The sequence below is a fragment of the Pholcus phalangioides genome, unplaced genomic scaffold (genome assembly GCF_987345545.1).
Source record: "Pholcus phalangioides strain wild (caught in Gottingen) unplaced genomic scaffold, Ppha-v1.0 ptg000042l_1, whole genome shotgun sequence".
Lineage (NCBI taxonomy): Eukaryota > Metazoa > Arthropoda > Arachnida > Araneae > Pholcidae > Pholcus > Pholcus phalangioides.
In genome coordinates, this window is record NW_028301628.1 from 36,518,407 (window position 1) to 36,542,885 (window position 24,479).

The 24,479-nt window shown below is 38.1% G+C and overlaps 3 protein-coding genes across 6 annotated transcripts in view; 1 reads left to right on the forward strand and 2 right to left on the reverse strand.

The window, feature by feature from the left end:
• The window catches only part of Eb1 (microtubule-associated protein RP/EB family member 1), a 28,746-nt gene extending 24,303 nt beyond the window's left edge, over positions 1 to 4,443 (forward strand). For both annotated transcript variants that reach the window (XM_089254646.1, XM_089254647.1), the window contains one exon: positions 2,427 to 4,443. In XM_089254646.1, the coding sequence (XP_089110772.1) occupies positions 2,427 to 2,501 (75 nt within the window). In that variant the 3' untranslated portion in view covers positions 2,502 to 4,443. The remainder of the gene's footprint in view (positions 1 to 2,426) is intronic.
• A 3,452-nt stretch (positions 4,444 to 7,895) lies between these two features.
• On the reverse strand, positions 7,896 to 15,109 carry LOC149064957 (uncharacterized). Of its 3 annotated transcripts, none has more exons than XM_089255437.1 (5): positions 15,009 to 15,109; positions 11,719 to 11,800; positions 10,409 to 10,486; positions 8,300 to 8,419; positions 7,896 to 8,109 (listed from the first exon to the last, which is right to left on the reverse strand). In XM_089255437.1, exons 1-5 carry the CDS (start codon positions 15,055 to 15,057, stop codon positions 8,028 to 8,030), a joined length of 411 nt encoding a protein of 136 aa, XP_089111563.1. In that variant the 5' UTR covers positions 15,058 to 15,109; the 3' UTR covers positions 7,896 to 8,027. The 3 variants fall into 3 exon arrangements, with proteins under 3 accessions (XP_089111563.1, XP_089111565.1, XP_089111564.1); XM_089255439.1 differs by having other exon boundaries at positions 8,248 to 8,419; XM_089255438.1 differs by lacking the exon at positions 15,009 to 15,109 and adding an exon at positions 11,930 to 12,037.
• A 4,128-nt stretch (positions 15,110 to 19,237) lies between these two features.
• LOC149064958 (uncharacterized) lies at positions 19,238 to 24,442 on the reverse strand. The gene has a single exon (XM_089254641.1). The coding sequence runs from the start codon at positions 24,440 to 24,442 to the stop codon at positions 19,238 to 19,240; it is 5,205 nt and encodes a 1,734-aa protein (XP_089110767.1).
• Between the last annotated feature and the right edge of the window lie 37 nt (positions 24,443 to 24,479).

Consider the following 24,479-nt stretch of genomic DNA (forward strand, 5'->3'; position numbering starts at 1 on the left):
TTAACAGTTCAAATCTAGCGTTTTTCTTTTCGCCTACCATCTCGACCTACCTTTTTCTTTCATTGAATTTTCTGATATCAGAGGGGAACAGTGTTTTAAACAAAATTATGTTAGTATTTGAGTTTTGAGACTATAATACAGTGGAACTTTGGTTAGTAAGCAATTCACATCAAGAGCAAAAATTTTGCGCTTCGTTTATTTTCACATTATCACAACTGAGCCAATGGTTTTCGCTTTCATTTGCATACTTACTGTGGAATTGTGGTTAACATTCTTCATAGTCTGCGGTCAGTGTGATTATTAATGATATGAATCTAGATATAGCATTGTAACCACACGTATGTGCGCTTAAACTCAGGTAAAACTGTGGGATGATTGCATTATTGAATGAGACTTTTGAATGATTAGCTTCAAACAGAAGCCACTATTTGGTGAAGAGATTGTGTCCTTGGTGGAGGTTATATCGTCTAAGGAAGAGAACTGAGAAGTCCCTTATTTCAAATGAGATTGAAAAGACTTATAGAATGTAGAAATCTGTGTAAAATCTTATAGAAAAGAACCAATCAAATGAAGCTGTAGCAGTGTGAAGAATGAATCTGCCTAACAATGTAATTTCTCATTTCTGAGAAATCCTAAAAAGTAAGCAAAAGCAAGTGTCATTGGATAGGTTCTTTTTCAAAGTTGCACAAAAAAATTAGTTTGCAAACAGTCCCTTAAATCATCTTAAACGATAGTCTTTCTCTCTCTCTCCTCAATTAGAGTAAATTGTAAACATTATTGTATTTATTTATGGTATTATATTGTATATATTTTACGGTAGTATTTATATTGTGTTGTATTATTAATTGAATGCAGTTTTTATTAGTCATTTCCATGGGAATGAATAATTGTAGAATAAATTATCGATTGCCATTATTTCGTAGAGAACTTTGAATCGTATATGAGTGATTAGGAGCATATTGGCCAAACAAATTACGCTCGTTAACCAAAGTTCCACTGTACTTTAATATTAAAAAATTGAAATTGGCTAAGTGCTCTAATTAGAACCAAGAGGAACAAATTTTACCAATTGAAACTTTTATGATTTTGGTTGGAAAAAAAAATTAAATCCTCATCAATATTTTTATGGTGGCGTCACTTTAACAAATGAATTTCACTTTTTTGCTGATATTCCCCCCCCCCCCCCATATTCTTGCTTTAGTTTTAGAATCGACAGTTATCATTGATCTTAAGACACTCTTCATGAAACATCCACTGTTCACCTAGGGATTGAAAAAACATTTTGCATTAATGGTACACTTGGAAAATTTTAAATACCTTGTGGCCCATTCCCATTCTTAGACCTTCCAATGGCAGTCTTAAAGTAAAGGAACTTTTTTTCCTGGAATCGTCCTCTATATTGCTTTCAATATAACTTCATTCCCAAGTTTGGGAATTGCCAATCTAGGAAGTAGCTTGAAACCTTTTAATGGCCAATATTCCCAATTGGGAACATGAGGTTTTATTAATTGGAAAGAAATATTTTTCATTCACGTGAAAGTACTGAAGTGATTTTTTTCATCCTGAAATCGGGATATTCCAAACTAAATTTACAAAACTTTCATTTCATTATTTATGCCATAAACTTAATTTTTCAAAATCATCTGTTTTTGAGAAAATAAGCCAGTCATCCACTGGAAGCTGCTATGAGAAAAAACAAGTTGCATGTGTGTGTATATGCAAGACTGCTATAGCTGTACTTGTTTTTGTTCATAGTAGCTTGCAGTGGACGAATGGCCTAAGAATTAGAGTAAGCTTCATTCAAAAAAATTGAGGAAAATGTTCCATTTTCTATGAGAAAGCTGGTATCTGTGTCTGACCTAGGGAATAAAGTCACATGATCTCTAGCTTCTATGGCCTCAAATAGTCTGTCATGCCTTCTCAAGCACTCCTTTTTCAAAAACTGGCAGAAGGATGTAACATGATATGAGGATGTAAACAGGTCATTGAGAAAAAGCTCCACATGTGCATGGATCATAGTGGTTTCTGAGGACCGATTGAGACATCGTGAACAGAGTACAAAAAATTTTAACAATAGAGGGTACACCTTTTGACCACCTACATATATATAATCATGCAGGTTGATAACGATGGGAAAAAATAAGTCTGGTTCAACCTTAGCTTCAAAAACTTTTGATATTGGTGTGATCTATATTTTGCAGAAGTATCTGAATAAGATTATCTTATTACATACACACTGAATTGCCAAAAGTCATGGGATACCTCTTAATATCATATGGGACCTCTTTTTACCCAGCGAAGTGCATCGATATTAAGAAGTATCTCATGACTTTTGGCACTCCAGTGTACAATAAGGAGCATCTACTGCACATGTTACATGCTTTCATATGTAAGTACCTGTAGAAATTTTTTTCCCGTAATTACAGGAAGGTTTTGCTGTTCCGGATGACATTCCAGATGATGGCGCAGCAATATCTCAGAATGACGACGATGAATATTGATTTCAGCAAGTGCTTGTTCCGAAAATATTGTAAAAAAAGAATATATAGAAGTGATTCTTGTTACAAAAAAAAAAAACTTGAATTTAACGAATGAGAAGGTTTTGAAAGAAAAAAAGGCTGAGATGCTTTTTTTTTAGTTGCTGATATTTTTATATTTGTATATTAGAGAACTGTTGGTTTTTTTCCCCCATGTGCCGTTAACTCATGTTCTCAAAATGCTTATCTATGTTTATCGGCTTGGTTGGATACTTGCATAACATCGGGAGAGAGAAAATGTATTGCTGTTGTGTAATATTTATTGTTGAAGGGTTTATTATAAAAAAATTACCATTTTTGATCATTTTCTTTTTCCTGTGCTTTAAAGTTTTTTAGTATGCCATATTTTATATATCTGTTCATTCGAGGTTTTCGAAAGGTCCTTTAGTTTTTGTAATCATTCCTGATCTAACTATTGTTAACACTGAACCATTTAAGCAGTTTCCCTCTTTCTATTCAAATGCTTTTAACAAATAATTGCAAATTATAGAGTGACTGTTACTATCATTCTGGAGTATTACCATCCCTTCGGCTCCGTTTTTCCCGCAAGATCTTTTCACTGCTTATTTTTGTTATTAATACTGTTTACAAGCTTGATATTTATAGTTACCTTATAACTGAAATTGCAAACATGATATTCATATCTTCCTTTGAATATTCCAGTGAAATGTATTTTGCCACTTTTGTGTGAGGAAGCTGTGTTAAGAGAAAGATTATGCCTTTCATATAATTGCTCAAAAAATATAATTAGACATGTTCCTAGTTTTAGCGATATATCAGTTTTCATGTAGTTCGGTTATGAATCATCTGTTTCCATTACATAGCATTGATAGCGAGATGAATTTTTTTTTTTTCTTGCAGTTGAATTTAAAAACGAAATTTGAACTTGGTGTTTATCGAGTACGAATAATGACTTTAAATTTAATTATTTTAAAGCGTATTTGTGCCAATTTCGAGTAGCACAAGGTGTTTCATTCTGTAGAATTCTCTGGGTTACAGAATTTCCTTGTTATTATGCTTCATGCAAAGAAATGTCCATTTTTTAAGCTTTTATGAAGATTTTTTCTTTAATTGAATTTTGAAAGGTTTTAGTGTCTTCTGTGCAATTTTTTTTATTTTTGATTAATGAAGTGCTTGCAATTCTGTGTGAGGATCGTTATAATCGACCCTATTATAATCTTGTATGATTTGAAGGTTTTTTTTTATTTTAATTGTTTTTTTTTTTTTGTGATGGAACAGGCAGTCGGTGCATGTAATGAAGACTCGACTGCTGTGTGTATATATGCTGTGATATATTTTGTCAAGGCTGTATTAAAAAACAATAATACATGCGGAGAATTTAAAACTGCTTTTAGCTTGTTTGAAAAAAATTTTATGTTGGATCGTAACATGGTCATTCCTTTTTTTCCTAATGAAATTTATCCCGAATACAGATGTGTTTGATTTTTTTTCTTTCATTAGAGTTAAACCAATGTCTTTTTTTTTCTTTTATCTAAATTGTTTTCCCGCTGACTGCACAATATACGATCTTATATGAACGTTACATTAGCCTTTGCATAAAAGAATGTCAATCCTAATTTATTGTCTTTTGGTTATTAGTATTTTTTATATGTATTTGTGACTTTGAATCTAGTTTCCCCCCCCCCCCCCCCCCCGTTCCTTGAGATGGACTTTTTTTTTAAATAAGTGTACAGTAAAGCACTCTGCATCGTAATAAACTAATGGATTATTCTTTTGTTTCTCACTTGAAATTATAACAGCTGGGGTTATTATACACCATGTATTATGTAGCGGCTTTCTTTTTTATATATATTTAGTTTGCTGTCTTGGTTTAGTGGATAACTTTTTAATTGCATACAATTTCAGTGCTGTGTTTAAAAAATAAATTAAGTTCAATTTTCTTACATTGTTTCTATTTGTTTTCTGTTTTGTGTCATTCTGTAAACCAAATTGAAAAACGCATTAAACACTTAACATTAAAGCTCAAAAACTTGAAAAATTGGTTCTTAAAATTCGTAAATTGGAAGATATTCTAAGAAACGATGCATTGTTTGTGACCAGAGGAATAGTTCTTAAAAAGGAGTAAGTGTACTGCAGTACGATTTTATGATTGGTAGATTCAATGTTTTTCCAGTTTTCCTTATGGGAGGATAGTGGTAGATTTGAGAGTTCAGAACGGACCGAGCACGACCAAACTTGGTGATAGAACCTTATTCCTTCTTCCCACCCTGAGGGTATGGTCGTGCCAGAGTAAATTCTGACTGATACCCCACCACCACATGAAATATGGAGGGGGGCAGTAGTTTGTCAGTAGCGCCTTCAACTTAAGCCTCCCAAAATATTAAAAAATAGAGCACATTGCGTGGTTTTGCTGCACTCTTGTTCTATTGAGTCAAGATTAGTGGTGCAAGGAATCTCTCCTAAGATAGTTTTTATACTGTAAACCGGAGTAACTTTTTGTGACTCCCCACAAGATTCAAATTTGCCAGGATTTCAAAATAGGGAGAAAGCATTTCAGCAGCGTGCGCCCAAAGCTGCTTTTATCTGTTGATTCTCGGAAGGACGTGCATAGCTGCCAAATCTCCCGAATTTCGACCGTGATTGTAAAACCCTACTTTTTGGGAAAAATTCACAAAGAATTTACTTTCAAGAAAGACATGCTTTCGGTTTTAATCCTCCGAAATGACGTCACAAGCGTAAATTGTTACCATTAGTATTTCATTTTCAGGGGGGGAAAGAAAATTCACCAGCCAACGTCAATTCGGCCTTGTAACATCCGAAATTGGCGAGATGACACTTGTATTTCCTTTGACCATATATCCAGTTGCATCTAAATGTCACGTTTAGAGCCCGATGGCAATTGTTTTGTTTGCGTGATTTGATTGGAAAGTAGTAATGACAGGTAATTTAACTTACTGGTTGGTGACTTGGTGCGATGTCACGTTTTTGCAAAAGGGGAAAATCCTTTTTGTATTGATTTTTATACAGAATTTGGATCTGCATGAAAACCTCTCGAATTCTAATTCTGCAAAGTTGGCAACTATGACAGTGCAGGAACAGTCATATGAAGCTATTTTGGTTAATGTGCGTTGAATGATTTTCAGGAAAGTGTTGAAACTTTGCTGGTGCTTTACATTTCTCTCTGTTGAACAAAATATAGAGCAGCTATGAATTCAGAACCAGATATCAGTTGGTATGAAACACTCTGGATCACAGTCGCCACAGTGATCGACTGAAATCGGTTTGTGGTTCCAAACTTCGTAGGCGCAAATGCGAGCCGATCTCCCTGTTAGTCTCGCAACAGGCCTACAAGGGTGCAATTAGTCAATCATTGCACTTCACTCGGAGAAATTGATGGCAGCACTATACAAACTTCATGTTAGGTTCACAACACGTACACGCACATTCAGTCATGCACCAATTCGTTAAAAATTCCATAGAGGAATGTGTACGAGGTCCTCCCTTTTGTGCGGTTAAGACTCGGGAGAGAGACAAAGTGGCAGGTCTATATTCTAATTTAGGGATAAATATTCATCCAGGAATATTCTACTTTATCGATTACTCCGAAATCGTAACGGGCTCATCATCATCCTATTCAATTTGTCTGATCGTTAAAAAAAGACATCGGACAGCTATTGGCTGCAGCGATAATATCGACGTCACAGTGCCCTGTTATAAGTCGGCCATCTTTCTAGTGAACACAGCTAATAGGTTTACTTTACACCCGCGGCGGTGGTGGTCAGAAAGACGGACTTGCATCGCGAGGTCCTGGGTTCGAGCCCCACCGTCGCCACAGTGGTGTTCGGCTGAAGTTGGTTTTCTGTGGTTTCCGCCTTCGAGGCACGAATGCGAGCTGATCTCCCCATTGAAAAGTCACTCCCCAGAGAGCAACAGTACAAGTATTCAGTAATTACTTAATCACTTCTAAAACATAGATGGCATCACTGAAAAATCAGACAACACTAGATACGCACTCAAACTCTTAGGTGCACATACTTAATACTTACACTTCCGGCACAACTCACTAGGTGGTAAATTGCCAAGTTTTTTCAGCTAGTATTCTGGAGTTAAACAAAGCTGGCCCCTATGTCGTTTTTTTAACGATTAGAAGTCACATTGAATAGTAAACTTTTGTTTCCAACCTCGATGATTAAACAACCCGTTAAGCAGGCGTCTTAAGCTAATAGCTGTTCCCCTATCCTACTTTTTTGATCCATTAGACCATTTCCTCAACTTTTTTTTCCATCGCCCCCACTGACACCGACCACTACGCGAAGACACTAGACATTAGCCGTAACGTATTGAATTCGTAATTGTATTTTACAGAAATCCCCAGATTTGCGTTAATTCATGTGATAGTACGTGCTGTGTGAAAAATTTCAACAATTTAATAACTGAACCTTACCTTTTATTTTGGGAAAAATTCTGGCTTCAATTTTCCTTACGATTTTTGTTTAGATAAGAGAGAAATTTCGCCAGTCTGTAGATTCCGAGGGGAAAAAATGTTATACCAGGTTATACAGGGTGTCCCTTAAACTAGTAGATAATTTAAAAATTGAATGAATTGGTATGTTTGAATGGTTTTCGTCAAGCGTTCAGAACGCTGGTCTGGAGTGGCAGACCGGCATTGGCGATTGTGGCTGTGAATCTTTTTTCAATCTCTTGTGTTCTTAAAGCAATTCAAAAATGTTAATCGTAAGCCCTGCCCGAGGGGCGTGGTGGTAAGATGCTCGTCTGTCACCGTGAAGATTGCTGTCAGGTCCCGGATTCAATCCCGGGGAAGATTAATTTTCCCTAACGAGCTTGAGGCGACCACCGATAGAGATTGCATCTTTATTTCCAACCCAACTCGCTAATGACAGTAAATTGCGCATAGCATTATGGCCGGAGTTGGTATGTGGTGCAGTGGTAATCGTAAACTTTTTCCCCTGTATCTCAAGAAAAACACATTAAAATACACCAATTCCTTCAATTTTTATGAATTTTTAAACTGTGAATTTATTGGACACCCTTTATCATGATAACTGTATAGAGATCAGAATGATTTTTTTTATCAGCTCCTGGCAAGGCCAACTCGCAACATAACGTGATAACATAATATATGTGCGATGAATATTTATAACTCTCGTTGCCGATCTGCTCTTTATTTCCACGTTTGGCAATTCACCAATAACCGGCAATTTTGCCAACTTCTTTGGCGACATCTCATGTTTTCGATCCCAATTTCTCGCATTTTTTTAAAAAACCTTCCAGAAAAAATATGGTCGCGTCCTAAATGTGTAACGGTACGAAAAGAAAGTTTTCTGTCACTCCATTAGTTACGAATCGCTTTTTAGAATTTAGAAACATATACATACATTGAAATACAATACTTGAATTTATTTTCAACATTATTCGTTGAACGATTTGAAATATTTTGAGATTATCAAGATTGAGAAAAAGCACTTATTAGTACTTTTTTAACGACGCAAATAACTTCTTTTTTTTCAGCTATAAACGAGGCTTTAAATCGTCCGAATTTTTTTCATGTTTCGGTTTGTTGTCAAGATCTTGTTTTTCGTCTTCAACTTTCCTGCAATGAACATTGATTCAATAATTTCTCTGCAAAAACATTTAAACAATAAACGTTTAAAAACATTTTCGTGCGTAAACAGAGTCTTTATACCACACTTTAATAAGAACTTTCTATTCATGCAAAAGTTGAATATACATATTCAAATCGGCTTGTGTTTCCTTGGGATTGTCATGTCCGAAATTGTCACCTTTTGTCCGTTTTGGTCCCTTCTTTGAAACTTTCCGTTCTTTCTTTTTTCTTTTTATCATCCATAGGATTAACTTTACCAGGTGTCGATGGAACGTTTGGTGTATCGCTCCAGCGGCGCCTGAAATGTTGTTTCGGAAACATTCAATTGGTGTAATATAATATTTTTTTGTTTGCATGATGGTAGCCAACAGTTTAATACTTTTTAACATAATTTTCATACGATTCTCACATGGTGTCTACCATCATAGAAAAGTCACGAGGTTTCAAAAGGGGGAAAAAAGTTACGTTAGTCAAGAACACACAAAGGTCCGTTTACAAGCTCAAATAATTTCTTATTTTCAAGTCGTCAAGTACGTATTTTGAAATGTAGGCAGACTTGTTAAGGGCCGTTTACACTGGTTCAGTTGTCAAGTAGATAAGTAGGATATAATCTGGTTTATTTTTCCGGTTAAGTAGCCCTATGTGCATGTTCCAGTGCTCTCATATCCGATGAGCATTCACTACTTCATTACTCGCGTTGGAACAGATTTTAGTTCTTGACCAAAGGTAAGGCGACTGGAATAAGCTGTATGTAGTGACTATAACCAAAAATTCCGTACAACTTAATAACTTGACTACTAAATTACTTGAAGCCTGTAAACGGTCCTCAAGTTACGAAATAAGAAAGTCACCGATTTTTTTACGAATCGATTTTCTAATTTTCCCAGGTAATTTCTGTTCTCGATATCACCGTCGAAAATCAAGTCCCCTTACCAGGCTTCTCATCGCGAAAGCCCCAAAAGATACTCACAGTCGTGCAGTGGTGGTCGGCTGAATATGAGTTTTTTTTCTGGTTTTTCAACTCAACGAATGAGACTTGGTTTCTGTTTCAACAAGAAACCTCGTGAAATTCGTAGTTTTTATAGGAGTCCTGTGTACCCATCAGAATAGTGTTTCTCAAACTATTTGTTGCCTCTGATAGGGGCAACCTTTGTCAGAGGCGTCGCTACGAGCGTGAAATCATAGGCGGAGATAGACTTGGAAGACTGGGGGGGAGCACGATGATGATGTCAGTTCATCTATACATATATGCATTAGATCAGTCGACTTCACATTTAATGCTGGGGGGGGGGGGATCTCCACCCATGTGTGAAATACTGACCTGTGTGCCTATTTATGCTTTTAAGTGGTTCTTTTATGAATGCACAATCTGTATTAAACTAATTTGAGAACCGCAGATGAACCATGAATAAGGCAAAGTTACTATGACAAAAGTTTACAAACCACTGCCACTGAAATACGTAGTAGAAGTAGGCCCACTATGTACCTCTGGATAGGCGTTAGAACCTTGCGTATCCTTAGAAATGCTTAATAATATCTCAAGATATACGTACGTAGGAGGTTTGCATACAACTATAAATGCCTGGAAGTTGAGTGTACTTCATGCATATTATACTATAACAAATTTTGTTATAGGAAAGGTGGGGGGGGGGGGAGGAACAATGTGAAACATTTAAAGGCGCATATACATTAGCGCGCCGATCTTGTAGCGTACGACTCCCTGCAGTGGTTCTAATCCGCTCGTGGGTACACAAACTTACTTTGTGTTCCTTTCTTTCCTTTGTGTTCGCTGTAAAAACCGATTCCAGCTGGGCCCAGTACATGCAGCTGAAGAATCGTTCACAACACATCGTTCGTACAAATTACTGAACAACGAATTGCGAATGCTTTCATTGCATTATCCGCATGCTAATGTATGCCCCCCCCCCTTAACTTGATCGGTCATACACACAACTAACGAGAAATTAATGGGAAAAATGAAACTTCGAATCACTCACGGTCCGGTGTGACTGGTGTTAGGATCCGGTACTGGGCTGCGGCCCGGCGGTTGAGAAAAACTGTGTTACAGGGAGCACTACATACTGCTACAGGTCAATGGTTCCCAACATTTATACTCCATGGGGAACTTACTCAATTCTTAGCGGGGTGGCAGGCGTCAATGTCCAAATTAATTATTTTTATTAAAAACTACTAATATCAAGCGACGAAAACTGTTTGGCGTTACAAGTGTTGATCTGAGGAACGCATCTTATACCTGCGGAAAAAAATAAGACGAATAATAATTCACCTAGTTGGTGCAGCTTGAAGTGACCATTTTTCGCTCTTGGCGAAAACTTTCTCTTCCTCCATCGCAGCGATTATTTTTCTATAGTGGGAAAGAAATTATTTCAGCCATAGAGATATCAAAAGCCACTCGATTCATAATATGTATCAGAAAATGTGATAATTTTTAGCACCATTTTAAGATGTTTAATTAGCTTTCGATAACATCTACGACGCTATCTTCGGTTCAATCAAAAGAGAATATGGCGAGTCCAACACTGATTATAATCAGCAATAAATATATGATAACATTAATTGGGTGTTATAAGTGTGACTGAGTGTTATTAAGATGACATCAGCGTTAGTATCTGTTTATAGTCCATTCATTATTATAGTCAATATCTGTTTCTGAGGTAAAAAATTATTCAGAAATCACTTTCTTGAATCATGAAATATGTAGAATTACCAGACGTCCTCATTTTTTTATGGCACGTTCACCGTTCTCGTATGTTTTTGAAATTTCTTCATTTTCGGGTTTTTCCGGAATTATTATTTTTTCTTTAGGAGAAAAAACAGTTCAAAGAGAGTTCACTAGAGTTCAAAACAGTTTCTCTTCGGCAATGTTGATGCGGCAAAAAAAAAGGCCAAAACCCGTGTCTGTTGTTTCTTTTCAATGCGTCCCTCAATACATTATAAAACACATAGGAACTTTTTAACGGACCAAGAGAACACTTCCTCCACTCTGAACTATTTGGATGGAATCGAAAGTCCATTGTCATAGACTCATTAAATATTGCTTTTGATCAATTCGAATTTGTTTTTTTCGTTTTGAACCCTATTCCACATTACCCGGCTATTTTATATAACCCGAAGAAAATGATTTTTTAAATGCCTTTTTTTTCTCAAACATAATAGGCCTACATGTATTTATTTTAAATACGATGCACTTGTTAATGCAAAGACAAGAATCCAAATTTTATAGAAATGCAAGTTTCAGGTTTCTATCATGTTTTAAATTGGAATAATTGAAAAAATAAAAGTGGCATTTTTCATATTACCCGAACTTCCTATACGACTCCTTGAGAAATGTACGACATTTTGAGTAACTACGCGTCATTTAAAAAATTTCTGTAATTGGAAATACGTTTCCAAAGTTAACAGTTGCAGAGATATCCGGACAGCCTGTAGAGTGTTATTTACATTGTGCGTGCGTGCGTGAATTTTTCAGTCTAGTCTGAAAATAAATATCTATCTAAGCATTTTATCCACTAAATGCAAACGTTACTTTCGATTATGTAAGCGATCACCATAATAAACTAAATGAAATTCGCTCACCCTTCGAAACACGGTATCCAAAGACGTAAAAATTGGTATTCAACGAACGGCAACAAAATGAAACCACCTTCGAAAAGATTAGCTATAACAACACAAAAGATGAGCTTTCGTTTATAAGATATGCTAGTATAATGCAGCAAACATGCGTAGAAATATCTCTTATATTAGATAATCTGATCGATACTCGCGTGATTCAATGGCGACAACTCACGAGTTGCTTCGTTCAAAGACATCTTTTTTTTTCCCATCCGTAAACGGTCATGAGATTACAAAATAAAAGGTCATCGAGACTGATTAATGTGTCCTGTGCTGCGCGATGGTGAAAGAAACTAATTTTCAGATGATAACTATAAAATTTATCAGTGCATATAAATGCCCCATCTGGATGGGCTTGCAGGAGACAAACAAAAATCCATTTAGATATTGCTATTTGTCGTTTATAACCTCCATTATCTACAGCAGATAAGATGGAAGCAAACGTTTGTATCTGAAATTAGAAATTTTGTTCTTCCATGATAGGGAAAAGGATCCAAGGAGGACTTTTAGAATATTTTATGCAATGATTCGTTTTCAAGAAAAATACCTGTTTCAAATATATTAGGGCTTGATCCAAAGACTTAATCCTTAACTTCTTCACGTACAGGCTGTCAACAACAATTTTGTACGATTTGTGTTTAAAATATCGACGATAAATCTGAAAAACTGGTTTCCTTGTTCGCACACAAGGCCGTCATTTCAACTTTTTCCGGGGCGGGGCCAAAGAGCATGTACTAAAGGTACGTATAGACATATATATATACCATTTGTGTAGTGTATTTTCAAAAGCCCCTGGCTTTTGACCCCCTAAATGACGGGCCTGTGTTCGCATGCTAGAAATAGAGGAGGGACGATGAGTGCACTACATCTCTTTGGTGATTAACCCCATCCTCTTCGTCTGTGTGCTCTCTGATGGAAATACGCAAAAAAGTAGAAAAATACGTTGTATGTGTGGGGGGGGGGGGAAATCGCTAAACCGAATCGAGTATAGAAAGAATGGGAAGGCGGAAATAACTTCGGTTCATAGGATTTACAATAAAGCTTCGAGATGATGTGAAAAGAGATAAAAAAAAAGGGGAGGGTGAGCTGAAACGAATTTCTTCCATTTGCGTTGGGCCGAGATATCTTGTCCCTGATCATTAAAGGGTTAAAACAAAATTTTTGAAAGAAAGCAAAATTGCATGCGTCTCGTACTTTACAGTTTACGTTAACGTAACCTGACGTCACAATGCAAAATATTGTTAAATCAGAATGACAAGGTCTTTGGTGGTTCTATCTCTTTCTACGCGTAAGGAACCAGTAAAGGTATTTTTGTTCGTTCTATGCGCGCAGTTCCCTCCAAGCGGCACTCAAAATCCCAGAATACACCACGGATAGGATTTTCTCGGGGGGGGGGGGGGCGGCTTCAGTTTTTTTTCTTCTTCTGTGTGGAGGGGAGTTGTTTTTTCCTACAAAATAACACTGTATTGGCTCGGGGGGGGGGGGGGAGTGTTGGGGCGACAATGGATAGGTAAAATACATATCGTCCCCTTATGTCAGAAACATGAATGCTGAAATTTCAAAAACTTGGGAAATGACGTTTGAATGTTACTCCATGAATGTCATTTTCCTAAAATGTTTTATAACGTGTTTCAAAGCAAAAAAAATTATCAAATCAGCTGATGGACTCAAAAAGTGAAAATTTGCACATTCATGTCTTTGGTGTGGGGGGGGGGGGGCGATATACACACACAGGGTGAACATTCTATGTTCTGCCAAACGAAATGGGGATGACAGACGAAAACAAGTGGAACGTGAAACACCCTACCAACCCTATCCTATATCGAACCGTTTTCGAGTTATGGTGCATAATCGATTATTGCAAAAAAATGCGTCAAGTCTGAAAAACCCAAATTTGTGAAGTTTCTGAAAGCTCTACACACAAACTAAGCACGTATTTGGAAAGAGCAGAAAAAATCCTATGAAAATGACATGAATTTCATTGGAACATCTGGATTCAATGGCGAGCTACAAGCGCTGAAAGATTGGCGAAGTTCAAAATCGAATTGCTGCCAAACATTACTAAAATTACTTCGACGATGTATGTATTGCAAACAAGACTAAATTTCTCCTGAACTAGATATTATTGTAGGCTTTTGCGAAAGCTGGTGAAATAGACAAGTTTTTAGTAAATTTGACGGATGTGCTAGTAAGTGTGCATGAGCAAATGGCGATGAAAAATTTTGGCGACAATTCGATTTCAACTTTGCCAATCTTTCAGTGCTTGCAGATCGCCATTGAATCCAGATATTTCGATGAAATTGGTGTCACTTTTAATATAGGATTTTTTCTGCCCTTTCCAAATATGTGCTTAGTTTGCGAGTAGGTCGTAATTATTCATCATAACTCGAAAACGGTACGAGATAGGACAGGGTTGGAGGGGTGGTTGAAGTTCTTCTTGAGCTCGCCTATCTCCCCTTTCATTTGGCAGAACATGTTCACCCTGTATATTGCAATTCCAATTTGCAAAATTTTCGTTCAGTACAAATTCACTGAAAATAAAATCATTTCAATCCGTATAAAGTGTCTTGCTTCTAGATGAGATTTGAAATGAACTACGTTGGAGAGAGGACCGTCTTAGCACCGGGCGAAGGGATTTTTCTGAGGCCCTACCAGGCAAATTTACGTGTAGGCCTATGCTTTTCGAAAATTTTAACTGTACCTCATTTTTGTGAGGGCCCCCTCTTAGCTTGAGGCCTCCGGACAGTGCCCGGGTAGGCCCATTCATTAAGAATTGGTTACGGCCACCGTGATGAATTCGGGTTCGATCAACTATATAGAGACATATCTGAAAATATATTGAAAACCAGAATTGCAGGTTTTTTCAACCAATCAGCGTTTTCACGCTGCACGCGGAGCAAAAAACCTGCTATTATTTAATTTCCCAGTTTTCGGGCTTTTACCAACTTCCCTGGGTCGTAATACATATTGTTAGCCTGTTGTTCACTAACTAGACTTGGTTTGCTTAATTTGTTATATTATTATAATTTACGCTCCAACAGTACATGCGTTGATATAGAAGTCAATAACCACAGGCCCGTGTGAATGACAAGTGTAAAGAGACAAAGTTATTATTTATCTTTAATTATTAGGCATTGTAAATAATGACATATATATATATATATATGATGTACATTAAAAGTTTAGGATTGTGCATTGCATAATTCAGGAGTGATTATTTAACATTGGTTTGTAAAGGCGGAAGTTTCACTTACCCCAATTCCGGTCAAGTACGTGTTTTCTCCAATTATTGTCTACTCCCATATCGGACTTTTTAGTGAACCCTTCTCGAAGTTACCAACTTCTGAACTCTCTTTCTTTCTTTCACCTTAATTTTCGTCTCTCTTCTCAACTGCTTATATCTTTCCCTTCGGCTATATATACCGCCTACTTCTGCTTATCTTATATATAAATGTGAAAGTATGTATGTATGTATGTATGTATGTATGCTCTTTATACAAATCTACAGTTTTAGACCGATCGTCGCCAGATTTTGCATATATACCAAACAGGACCGGGAATGAGCCGTAGGCTACTTTAAAAGTTCGTCAGAGATGGGCAAATGCCCGAAATGGGCGAAAAACTGTCGGGCAACAATGGTTTTGGGGTCTCAACAATCACTTTCGGAACGTTTACTTTGGTTACCGTGGTTCCCAACAATGCATTTCAGACGTGTATATATCTTTACAATGGTTTGTCACATCTTTAACGCTGCCATCATTACAGTTTATTCCTTTATAATGGTTTGGCTCTTTTCCAATACTCCCAGTAATTGAAGAAAACCCTGGAAGCGCCAGATATTTTTGCTTGCATGTATACAGGGTGTCCTGTAAGTGCTAATGTGGCCTTTATCTCATCAACCACCCATCGTTGAGGTATAGTTTCAATTTAAAAAGTGCTTAAAAGGAGTTTGAATAATATTCGCTGCAGAAGCTGGATATCTGACGTCACTAACAACAGAGAACAACAACTACGGCGATAAAACTGGGAATAAAAATGTTCTACGCCAGCTGATGAACTCAATGCTTGCCTCAAATCATCAGCACTCTACTTCACCAAACACCAACTCTGGCCATATCGCTACATTGCAATTTACTGCCATTAGTGAGATGGGTTGGAAGTGAAGGTTCTGTCTATCGGTGGTCGCCTCGAGTTTGTTAGGACATCAACACTCTGGCACGAAGCTAAAAAATTATCATTATCCACCAACATGCGAGTTCAACTGCAAAATGACTCAGCACTGCTATCATTTTCACATCAGTTGATCAACTTGGCAATGGAAGAATTCCCGTAGACCCAAGCACTGGACTGATAACGTTCCCAAATGGATTTTGCCAGTTATTATATATATAAACTCAGTTCAAGAACTTGCAGACCACGTCTTACCAAACATTCAACAAAATCACCGAAACCATGAGTGGCTTTGTGAGAGTGCGATTCTGGCACCGAAAAATGACAGTGTGAACAAGATCAACGGAAAAATCCTAAAAATTATTCCGGGAGACTCCACATCTTACAAATCGGTTGACACAGCGCAGACAGTTCTGTATCCTGCAGAATTTCTGAACTCTTTGGATATTCCGTGTGTGCCACCACACAACTTGACCCTCAAAGTCGGAGCACCTAAAATGATTTTAAGAAATTTGGAGATATCGATACGCTGCAATGGCAACAGACTCTGCGTGAAGAAATTGCACAATTGCATCATTGAAGCAACGATTTTAACCGGATGTTACAAAGAAAAAGAAGTCTTCATTCCACGTATCCCAATCATCACCGAAGAAATGCCATTCACTTTAAAGCGATTACAGTTCCCGATTCGTTTAGCTTTTGCCATGACAATCAACAAAGTGCAAGGCCAGTTGTTAGCAGTGGCAGGTATCAACTTGAGCCCTGTTTTTCACACCATTTCGTCACCTGTTCGCGTGTTGGCAATAGCAAAAATTTGTCATCTACACACCAGATGGAAAAAGAAAAAATATTGTGTATCCACAAGCGATTGCCTGAAGATTTTAATTAAAATATTTAAATATAAAAGTAATTTTCTCTTACTTGATGCAGAAATTTTTTTGATTAAGAAGTAATTAATAAGCTATTCATATATAAATTTTTTACGGGGCGGGCAACGTCGCCGGGTATCAGCTAGTATTCAATAAACTTCATCTCATTCGCTAATTCCGATTTTCTTCTTTTCCTAAATTTTCTTTACCAAACTCCTCTTCACTTTTCATTATTGGATAACATTTTCCTTATGGACGTGCGTTTCATTGGCTACCTTTTGGTTCGGTTGACGTTCCTGTGGGAACTATCAAAGCTCTTCTAGATACTACTTCTAGGAGGCTTTGGAACTATTCCCGGAAAATTCGCAAGTGCTCTTTTACCTATCCTATACCATCTGTTCTGACCCCCGGACTTTCTCGAGCTTTGACGTGTATACAAAATTCTGACCAGCTGCAAATATTATTGAAATATGAGCGCGGCCGCTGAATTTTATTACCATATTCACCTTATACCGATTTCTTTCATAATGTCCTGCACCATTTATAGTGCGGTCCCCATGTTTATAGATCTGCATATCGCTACTTTTTATAATTTTTATGACTTCTTTGGTTCTGTATTCCTTACGTTCTACGCGATAAATTTATAGGTTTTTTTTTCAAAATCTATTCTTTAGAACTCTAACTAACACTTGGCTGGTATGGCTTTGAAATACAAAATTTCAATCCTATCCTTTCATACAAGGGCGTAGCGAGGAGGGGGGGGGGGGGGGGAACTTGGGACATTGGCGTACGCAGGGGGGGGGGGAGGACACCCCCCCCAAGCCAAGATTATAGTGTTATTTTACAGGAAAAAACCCCCTCATTGAGAAGGGAAAAAAATTGAAACACCCCCCTTGAGAAAATTCTGCAGCCAAATCTATTGCTCTATCACTTTGGTTCCCCCGAACGAAATTTCTGGCTACACCCCTGCTTTCATACCTTTATCCCTTGTACGTTTCTATTTTTAACTTTTGCTAATTCATTTACAATATAGCAATATACAGTAATATACATGGTGTCTGTCCTGTGAGTACTAATGCGGTCTTCATCTCATCAACCTTCCGTTGTAGAGGTATGATTCCAATCATATAGGCGCCGGAACCTAGGGGCTGAGGCTTCCCCCCCCCCCATAATTTCTGAAAAACAATATAATGCACCTTCCCCCTCCTGCGCACGCGTGAGTCCCGTATATACAGGACGACCAGCAACTTTCAGCCCCTCCAATGTTTTCTTCATGTCGCACCTCTGATTCCAATGTTAAAAACGCGCAAGAGGCGTTCAAAAATTATCCTGTATCAGTTTCGAAAGTGAAAATACAGCGACTAACAAAATAAAAAATGTAAATTTTTACACGCCCCCCCCCTAACTTCCAATTAGAAAGTTGTTGCCCTGTATCGCTTGATGCTAACAGAAAAAGTACACGTCTCTAAGTGTATTATTCTCTAAGATATTTGAATTCCAAAATTGGAGAAAAGTTATTAGAGAACAATGAACAGTAGTGGACAACGCTCCTTTCCTTCATTTATGCTGTCCTTTTTCCGCACCTTTTCTCAAATTTTTGAATTTGAATATCTCAGCGAATATTGCACTTAGAAACTTGTATTTCTGTTAACCTCAGGAGAGACAGGGCCAACAACTTTCTAATCGGAAGTTAGAGGACAAGGGGGGGGGGGTCGTATAGAAATTTATTTTGTTACTCACTGTATATTTTCACTTTCAAAATTCATACCAGGTAATTTTTAACGTCTTTTGAGCATCTTTTAAATTGAAATTGTACCCCTACAATGGATGATTGATGAGATAAAGGCTGCCTTATTAGCACTTGTTGTGCTCGGTTTAAAAGAAGCTAAGTGTCTCACCATTCAGTTTTGAAACCAGAAGTTAGGAACTGGAAAACCTGTGAATGAATTCGAAATGTTGTGGGAAAAAATTCAACAGCAGTGGCAGAACTTTTTTTAGAGCATTTCATATAGTTCATCACTATCATCTAACAGTTATCTAACTAAGGAGGAGTAAGTTTTGGGAATTACTATTGTTTAGACTCTGCTCAAGCAAGTGGACTGTATCTGAAGAAGGCTTTGAAAACTTAAACAACTTTATTCTTATGCTATTAGAACATTACTCAAGAGAGCGACGGAAGGCCCGTGCTCCTTCTCTCGTGCTAAGGCAGCAACTCTCCTCTACTCCCACGCAGTGGGAGGGTTTTGGCGCATGGCGCAGCTTGGCGGTCTTAACACTCCCGCCGATTGAAATTACATAATTTCAATTATACAATACATACAATACAAAAATTTTCAAAATAGAATGAATAACGCAATAAAAATTAATGTCCTGAATAAGTGAATGAAATGAATATACAATATAAATACATTAGAACATGTTATACACAAATGCAAAAATAATTCTTACTCAATAGGTAAAACACAAATATTTCGCACACTTCTTTTCAAAATTTTGCCACTGGGCAAACGTATATTTACAACTCTTATCTTTCCTTCGTTGCCATGGAACACGTCGGTGATCCTGGCAGTACTCCATTGAGTGCTTGGTAAATTGTCATCTTTTAACAGTACAAGTGAACCGATCTTTACATTGTCCTTTGCGAACCTCCACTTGTTCCGTTCTTGTAGGCTATTAAGGTAATCTCGTTTCCAAAGTTTCCAAATTTGTTGGGAAAATTTTGTTACCCTCTGCCATCTGCTGAGTCTATTCTCATTGATATTGATAAGTTGAGGCTCAGGAATTGAAGTTATGGGTCGACCAATCAGAAAATGACCTGGAGTTAAGGTCTCAAAGTTGTCAAATTCTGAGGACAAAGGTGTTAGTGGCCTTGAGTTGAGAACCCCTTCAATTTCTGAGATGATAGTAAGAAATTCTTCGAGGGTAAGGTTTGCATTGCCAACAATTCTCTTCAGGTGAAATTTGAATGACTTCACACCTGCCTCCCAAAGGCCCCCGAAATTGGGTGATCTGGGGGGAATGAACCTCCAGTCAATTTTCTCGTTTGTTAGGTAAGTGGATAATGCCTCATCGGGATTTTTCATGAGATGTTTCAGTTCAGCATTTGCGCCCACAAAGTTTTTGGCGTTATCAGTGAAAATTGTGGAGCATTTTCCTCTCCTACTGAAAAAACGTTTCAAGCTGGCTATGAATGATTGGGATGTTAAATCAGTTACAAAATCTAAATGGATGGCTTTGGTGCAAAAACACACGAATACTGAAACGTACACTTTGTTCAGCACCCCCTTTCTTTGGTTTTTGAATTTCACATAGAACGGCCCACAAAAATCAATGCCCGTGGTATTGAAGGGATAGTTTTGAACCACACGTTCTCTTGGCAAACTACCCATAAGTTGACTTTGCAGGACAGGTTTGTTTTTGAAACAAATAAGACACTCATGTACTAACTTTCTACAAAGATTTCTACCATTGATTGGCCAAAACTTTTGTCTCACATGATATAATAACGACTGTGCACCAATATGCAAATACTTTAAATGGTAGTATCTCAATATGATCATGGTGAGAGGATGGTTAGATGGCAATAACATGGGAAATTTACTGTTGGTATTTAGATCGGAATTCTGAAGTCTTCCACCAACTCTCAAAATACCATCATCATCCAAGAAACAGTTCAAGGAAGCTAACTTGGAGTTACCCTTTAGAGCCTCTCCCCTCTTAAGCCTTTCGATTTCTTCCTTAAACTCCAACCTTTGAATGATTTTTATCAGGAGATTTTCAGAAAATTGTATTTCCTGTCTCATTAAGTTACCTGCACGTTTTTCACAAGATCTCAAATTATAGGCAAATCTTAATACAAAACTCAATATACGTAATATTGTGACGTAACTACTGTTAATTTTTAAGATATATTCAATGAGAGAACTCTTGGTAGTTAGAGTCAAAGACAAGTTAGTGTCCTCAAAATTACTGTTCGAATTTTTTTTGAGTTCTTTGGAGTACTCACTTTCAAACAGTTCGGTAACCACAGGTGGTGAGTCCTCATAAGCAAGCTCTTCTCTCATCAAGAATCTCGGTCCGGTCCACCATCTGTCACTGTGCAAAAGAGCGTCAGCACTGATGCCTCTGGTAACCAAATCAGCTGGGTTGTCTTTCCCAGGGCAGTGGAACCAACAGTTTTTTTCTGTCAAAGTTTGGATTTCGTTCACACGGTTTGCGACGAATGGTTTCCATCTTTTTACTGAACCCTTTATCCACAACAATACGATCTGTGAATCGGAATAGAAGTAGGTCTTACATGGTCTTTTCCTTCTCACGACTTTCTCAATCTCGCAGGTCAATCTTGCCGCGAGTAGTGCTCCTAGTAACTCCAACCTCGGTAGAGAAAGGTTCTTCAGTGGCGCAACTCTGCTTTTGGAAGCAATCAGGTTCACGGAAATATGGTCCCTGAACCGGACTCTGAGGTACGCCGCTGCTCCGTAGGCTCTTTGACTGGCATCTGAAAAACAATGAATCTCTATTTCATTCGAGTCATCTTCAGAAAGATCGAGAATGACCCTCGGCACTTGTAGTTCGGATAGGCGGGGAAGTTCCGAACACCACTGAATCCATTTCTCCTTGACATCCGCTGGAAGCTCATCGTCCCATAGCAATTTTCGAAGCCACAGTTCTTGGAATAAACACTTCAGCCTAATCGTGTAGGGGGTAAGAAGTCCAATGGGGTCGAAGATTCTACCTGCTGTTCGCAATAAGAAGCGTTTCGTATTTTTGTTTTGTTTCAGGAATTCCACAAGGTCCATGATATCCATGGCTAGATAATCATGAGAAGCATCCCATGACAATCCCAAAACCTTGTGCATGTTGATGCCGTCTGTATGCTGAGGATGGACGTCAAATCCCTCTTTCTTCCATAGATGAATCAGCCTAGGATCGTTAGATATCCATTTACGAAGATTCATGTTGGCACCTCTCATGATCTCTCTAGTTTCACGAGAGACTCGCAATACTTCTGCCACGCTGTCTTCTCCAGCCACTAGATCATCGACGTAAACACAGGTGTCGAGTACTTGAGTTGCAACTGGATAATTGTCACGTTGTTTTTCTATGTGTGTTTTGATCGTAGCAGCAAGTAAGAATGGGCTGGCATTGACGCCGAATAATACTCTTTTGAATCGAAACTCTTGCACGTTGGCATGATCGCTGATGCACCTTGCATTGGTGAATAGAAACCTCACTGCATCTCTTTCTTTTTCCGCAAGAGAAATCTGTAGAAATGCTTTTTCGACATCTGCAAGAAACGCGATTTTGTTGAGACGAAAGTACGTCAACAAATGAAAAATGTTCGGGTTTAAGTTTACACCTGTCCAAAGGCAGTCATTCAAGGACAGTTCACCTGGTTTGTGAGAGCTTGCATCGAATACAATTCTCATTTTTGTCGTGACGCTTTCTGCTCGAAATACTGCTTGATGTGGCAAGTAATATACTGGTTTTCCATCAGTGTTTTCCGCGTCTGGTACTTTCTCTATAATCCCTTGATCTAAGTAATTGTCTAGTACTTCACGATACTGAGCAAACAAAGTCGGATCGTACCGCATTCTCTTGAGAAGGCTCTGTAATCGTTTCTCTGCGACACTAAAGTTATCATTTAGCTCTATCCAATCTCTCTTCCATGGTAGGCTAACCTCATATCGTCCGTCTTTGAAACAGACTGTTTTGTCAAACAACTGTTTGGCCTCGTCGGTTTCCTTGAATTTAGGATCGTCCATTATCCCGATTGACTCCAGTTCCCAGAACTTCGCCAAACCCTTTTCAACCTCATCCCGATAACTCGTTAAATGGCAATGAAGATTGTTGTAGGTTACCGCATTCTGGAATGTCCCTGTTACTATCCAACCAAACACAGATGCTTGAAGTATGATAGGCTCATTTTTCAATTTTATTTGGTTGTTCTCCAATAACTCGTAAAATATTTCTGCACCCAACAATGCGTCTATTTTTTGCGGAATATTGAAGTTAGGATCCGCGTAACTCAAGTTTCTAGGAAGTTCAACGCAGGTCAAATCCAAACGCTTTGACGGCGTTAAATCTGTTATCTTGGGAACAACTAAAAGATCGAGTTTTTTACTATAGTCCCCTTCGCGGTTAGCGATTAGCGTTGTTACTTTTTTCTTTATGTTCAGAATAGAGTCATTCAGTCCTGCAATAGGAACGTTTACAGTGTCTCTCCGAAGTCGTAAAGAGTCTGCCACCTCATTGCTGACAAAACTGACTTGAGAGCAGGCGTCGAGTAAAGCGCGTATTGGAAACATCCCACCAGCTGGCCTCTGGATGTAAACTATTGCTGTTGACAACAGAACGCATCCCCTTTTCTCGCTCGAATGTAAGCAATTGTCAACACTGGAAGATGCGGCACATGAGTCTGTCGTTTTCTCTTTCTTGGTCTCACAAGCCCCGATTTCTTTTCTTTCAGTAGGGGACTCATTTTGTTTTGGTTTTTGTGGTTGTGCATCCTCTCTATGGATTAACGAATGATGCTTCTTCCCACACATACGGCATCTCTTATCGCTGCCGCACTCGACTACTCTATGGGATTCCAGACAGTTAAAACACAGTTTTTTATTTTTTACTTCGTATATTCTCTCTTCAATAGAAAGGCTATGAAAAGTTCTACACTTATAAATTGGATGATTCTCTCCACAAATGGGGCAGGAATTTTGCTTTGCATTCGCTTTGGCTATCAGACTTTTAGGTTTTGAAAATGCATCGAATTTAGATTTTGCGTAGGAAACTCGTTGAGTATTTTCAAGCACTTGGCTCCTTCTTTGCAAAAAGTCAACAAACTCTTCCCATTCGGGAAATTCCGTGTTTTTCAGCGACATTTCGTACTGCTTGCGTGACTCACGGTCTAGCTTAGGCAAAATAGCATTAACAAGCAGTATCTCAGTTAGCTTATTCATCTCAAGGTTTACAAGTTTGAGCCCTCTGAGATGTCTCAGGATAGTATTCACCATTTTTCGAAGCTCTTTAGCAGATTCATGATGTATTTTCTCAAGGTTAAGAATAGCGTTGATATGTGTGTCAGCGATGAACCTTTTGTTCTCAAATCGCTTCTCTAATTCTCCGAAAAGCGAGTCGAAGGTATCGTCGATCGTTTCGACAAGTTTCGCTTCCCCTCTTAACGAGGCTCGAAGATAATGAAGTTTATGAGCTTCATTCAATGATTCATTGTCTATAATTAAAGATTTGAACTCCGATTTGAATGAGCTCCACTCTTCCGGATTTCCCGAAAAACTCGGCAAAGGAATCTCCGGCAATTTTACGGTTGCAGGTTGAGCGACCTGATTATCTTCCGATTTGATTTTTAGTTTTGAAACTAAGCATTTTGAACGTACCTCTAATGCGTCTACGTTCGCCTCCATCTCCTCGATTTGGTCGAAGGCATCATCTAGTTGTGCGTCCGCTGGCAAGGCGGCGTATCCCTCTAAGAGTTCATCGATGCTCGTTCGAATGTCCTCAATTTTCACTAATTGTTGTAACAGCACTACATCAGTTTCTTCACTCGATTCATCGATGTTTTGTAATACCGACTGGACTCGTGTAATCCTCCTTTTGATCGCACCGCGAGTGCGGTTGAGTGTTGTCTGGTCCATCTTAATTTTAATTCTCCGGCGAAGATGTTGACCAAAA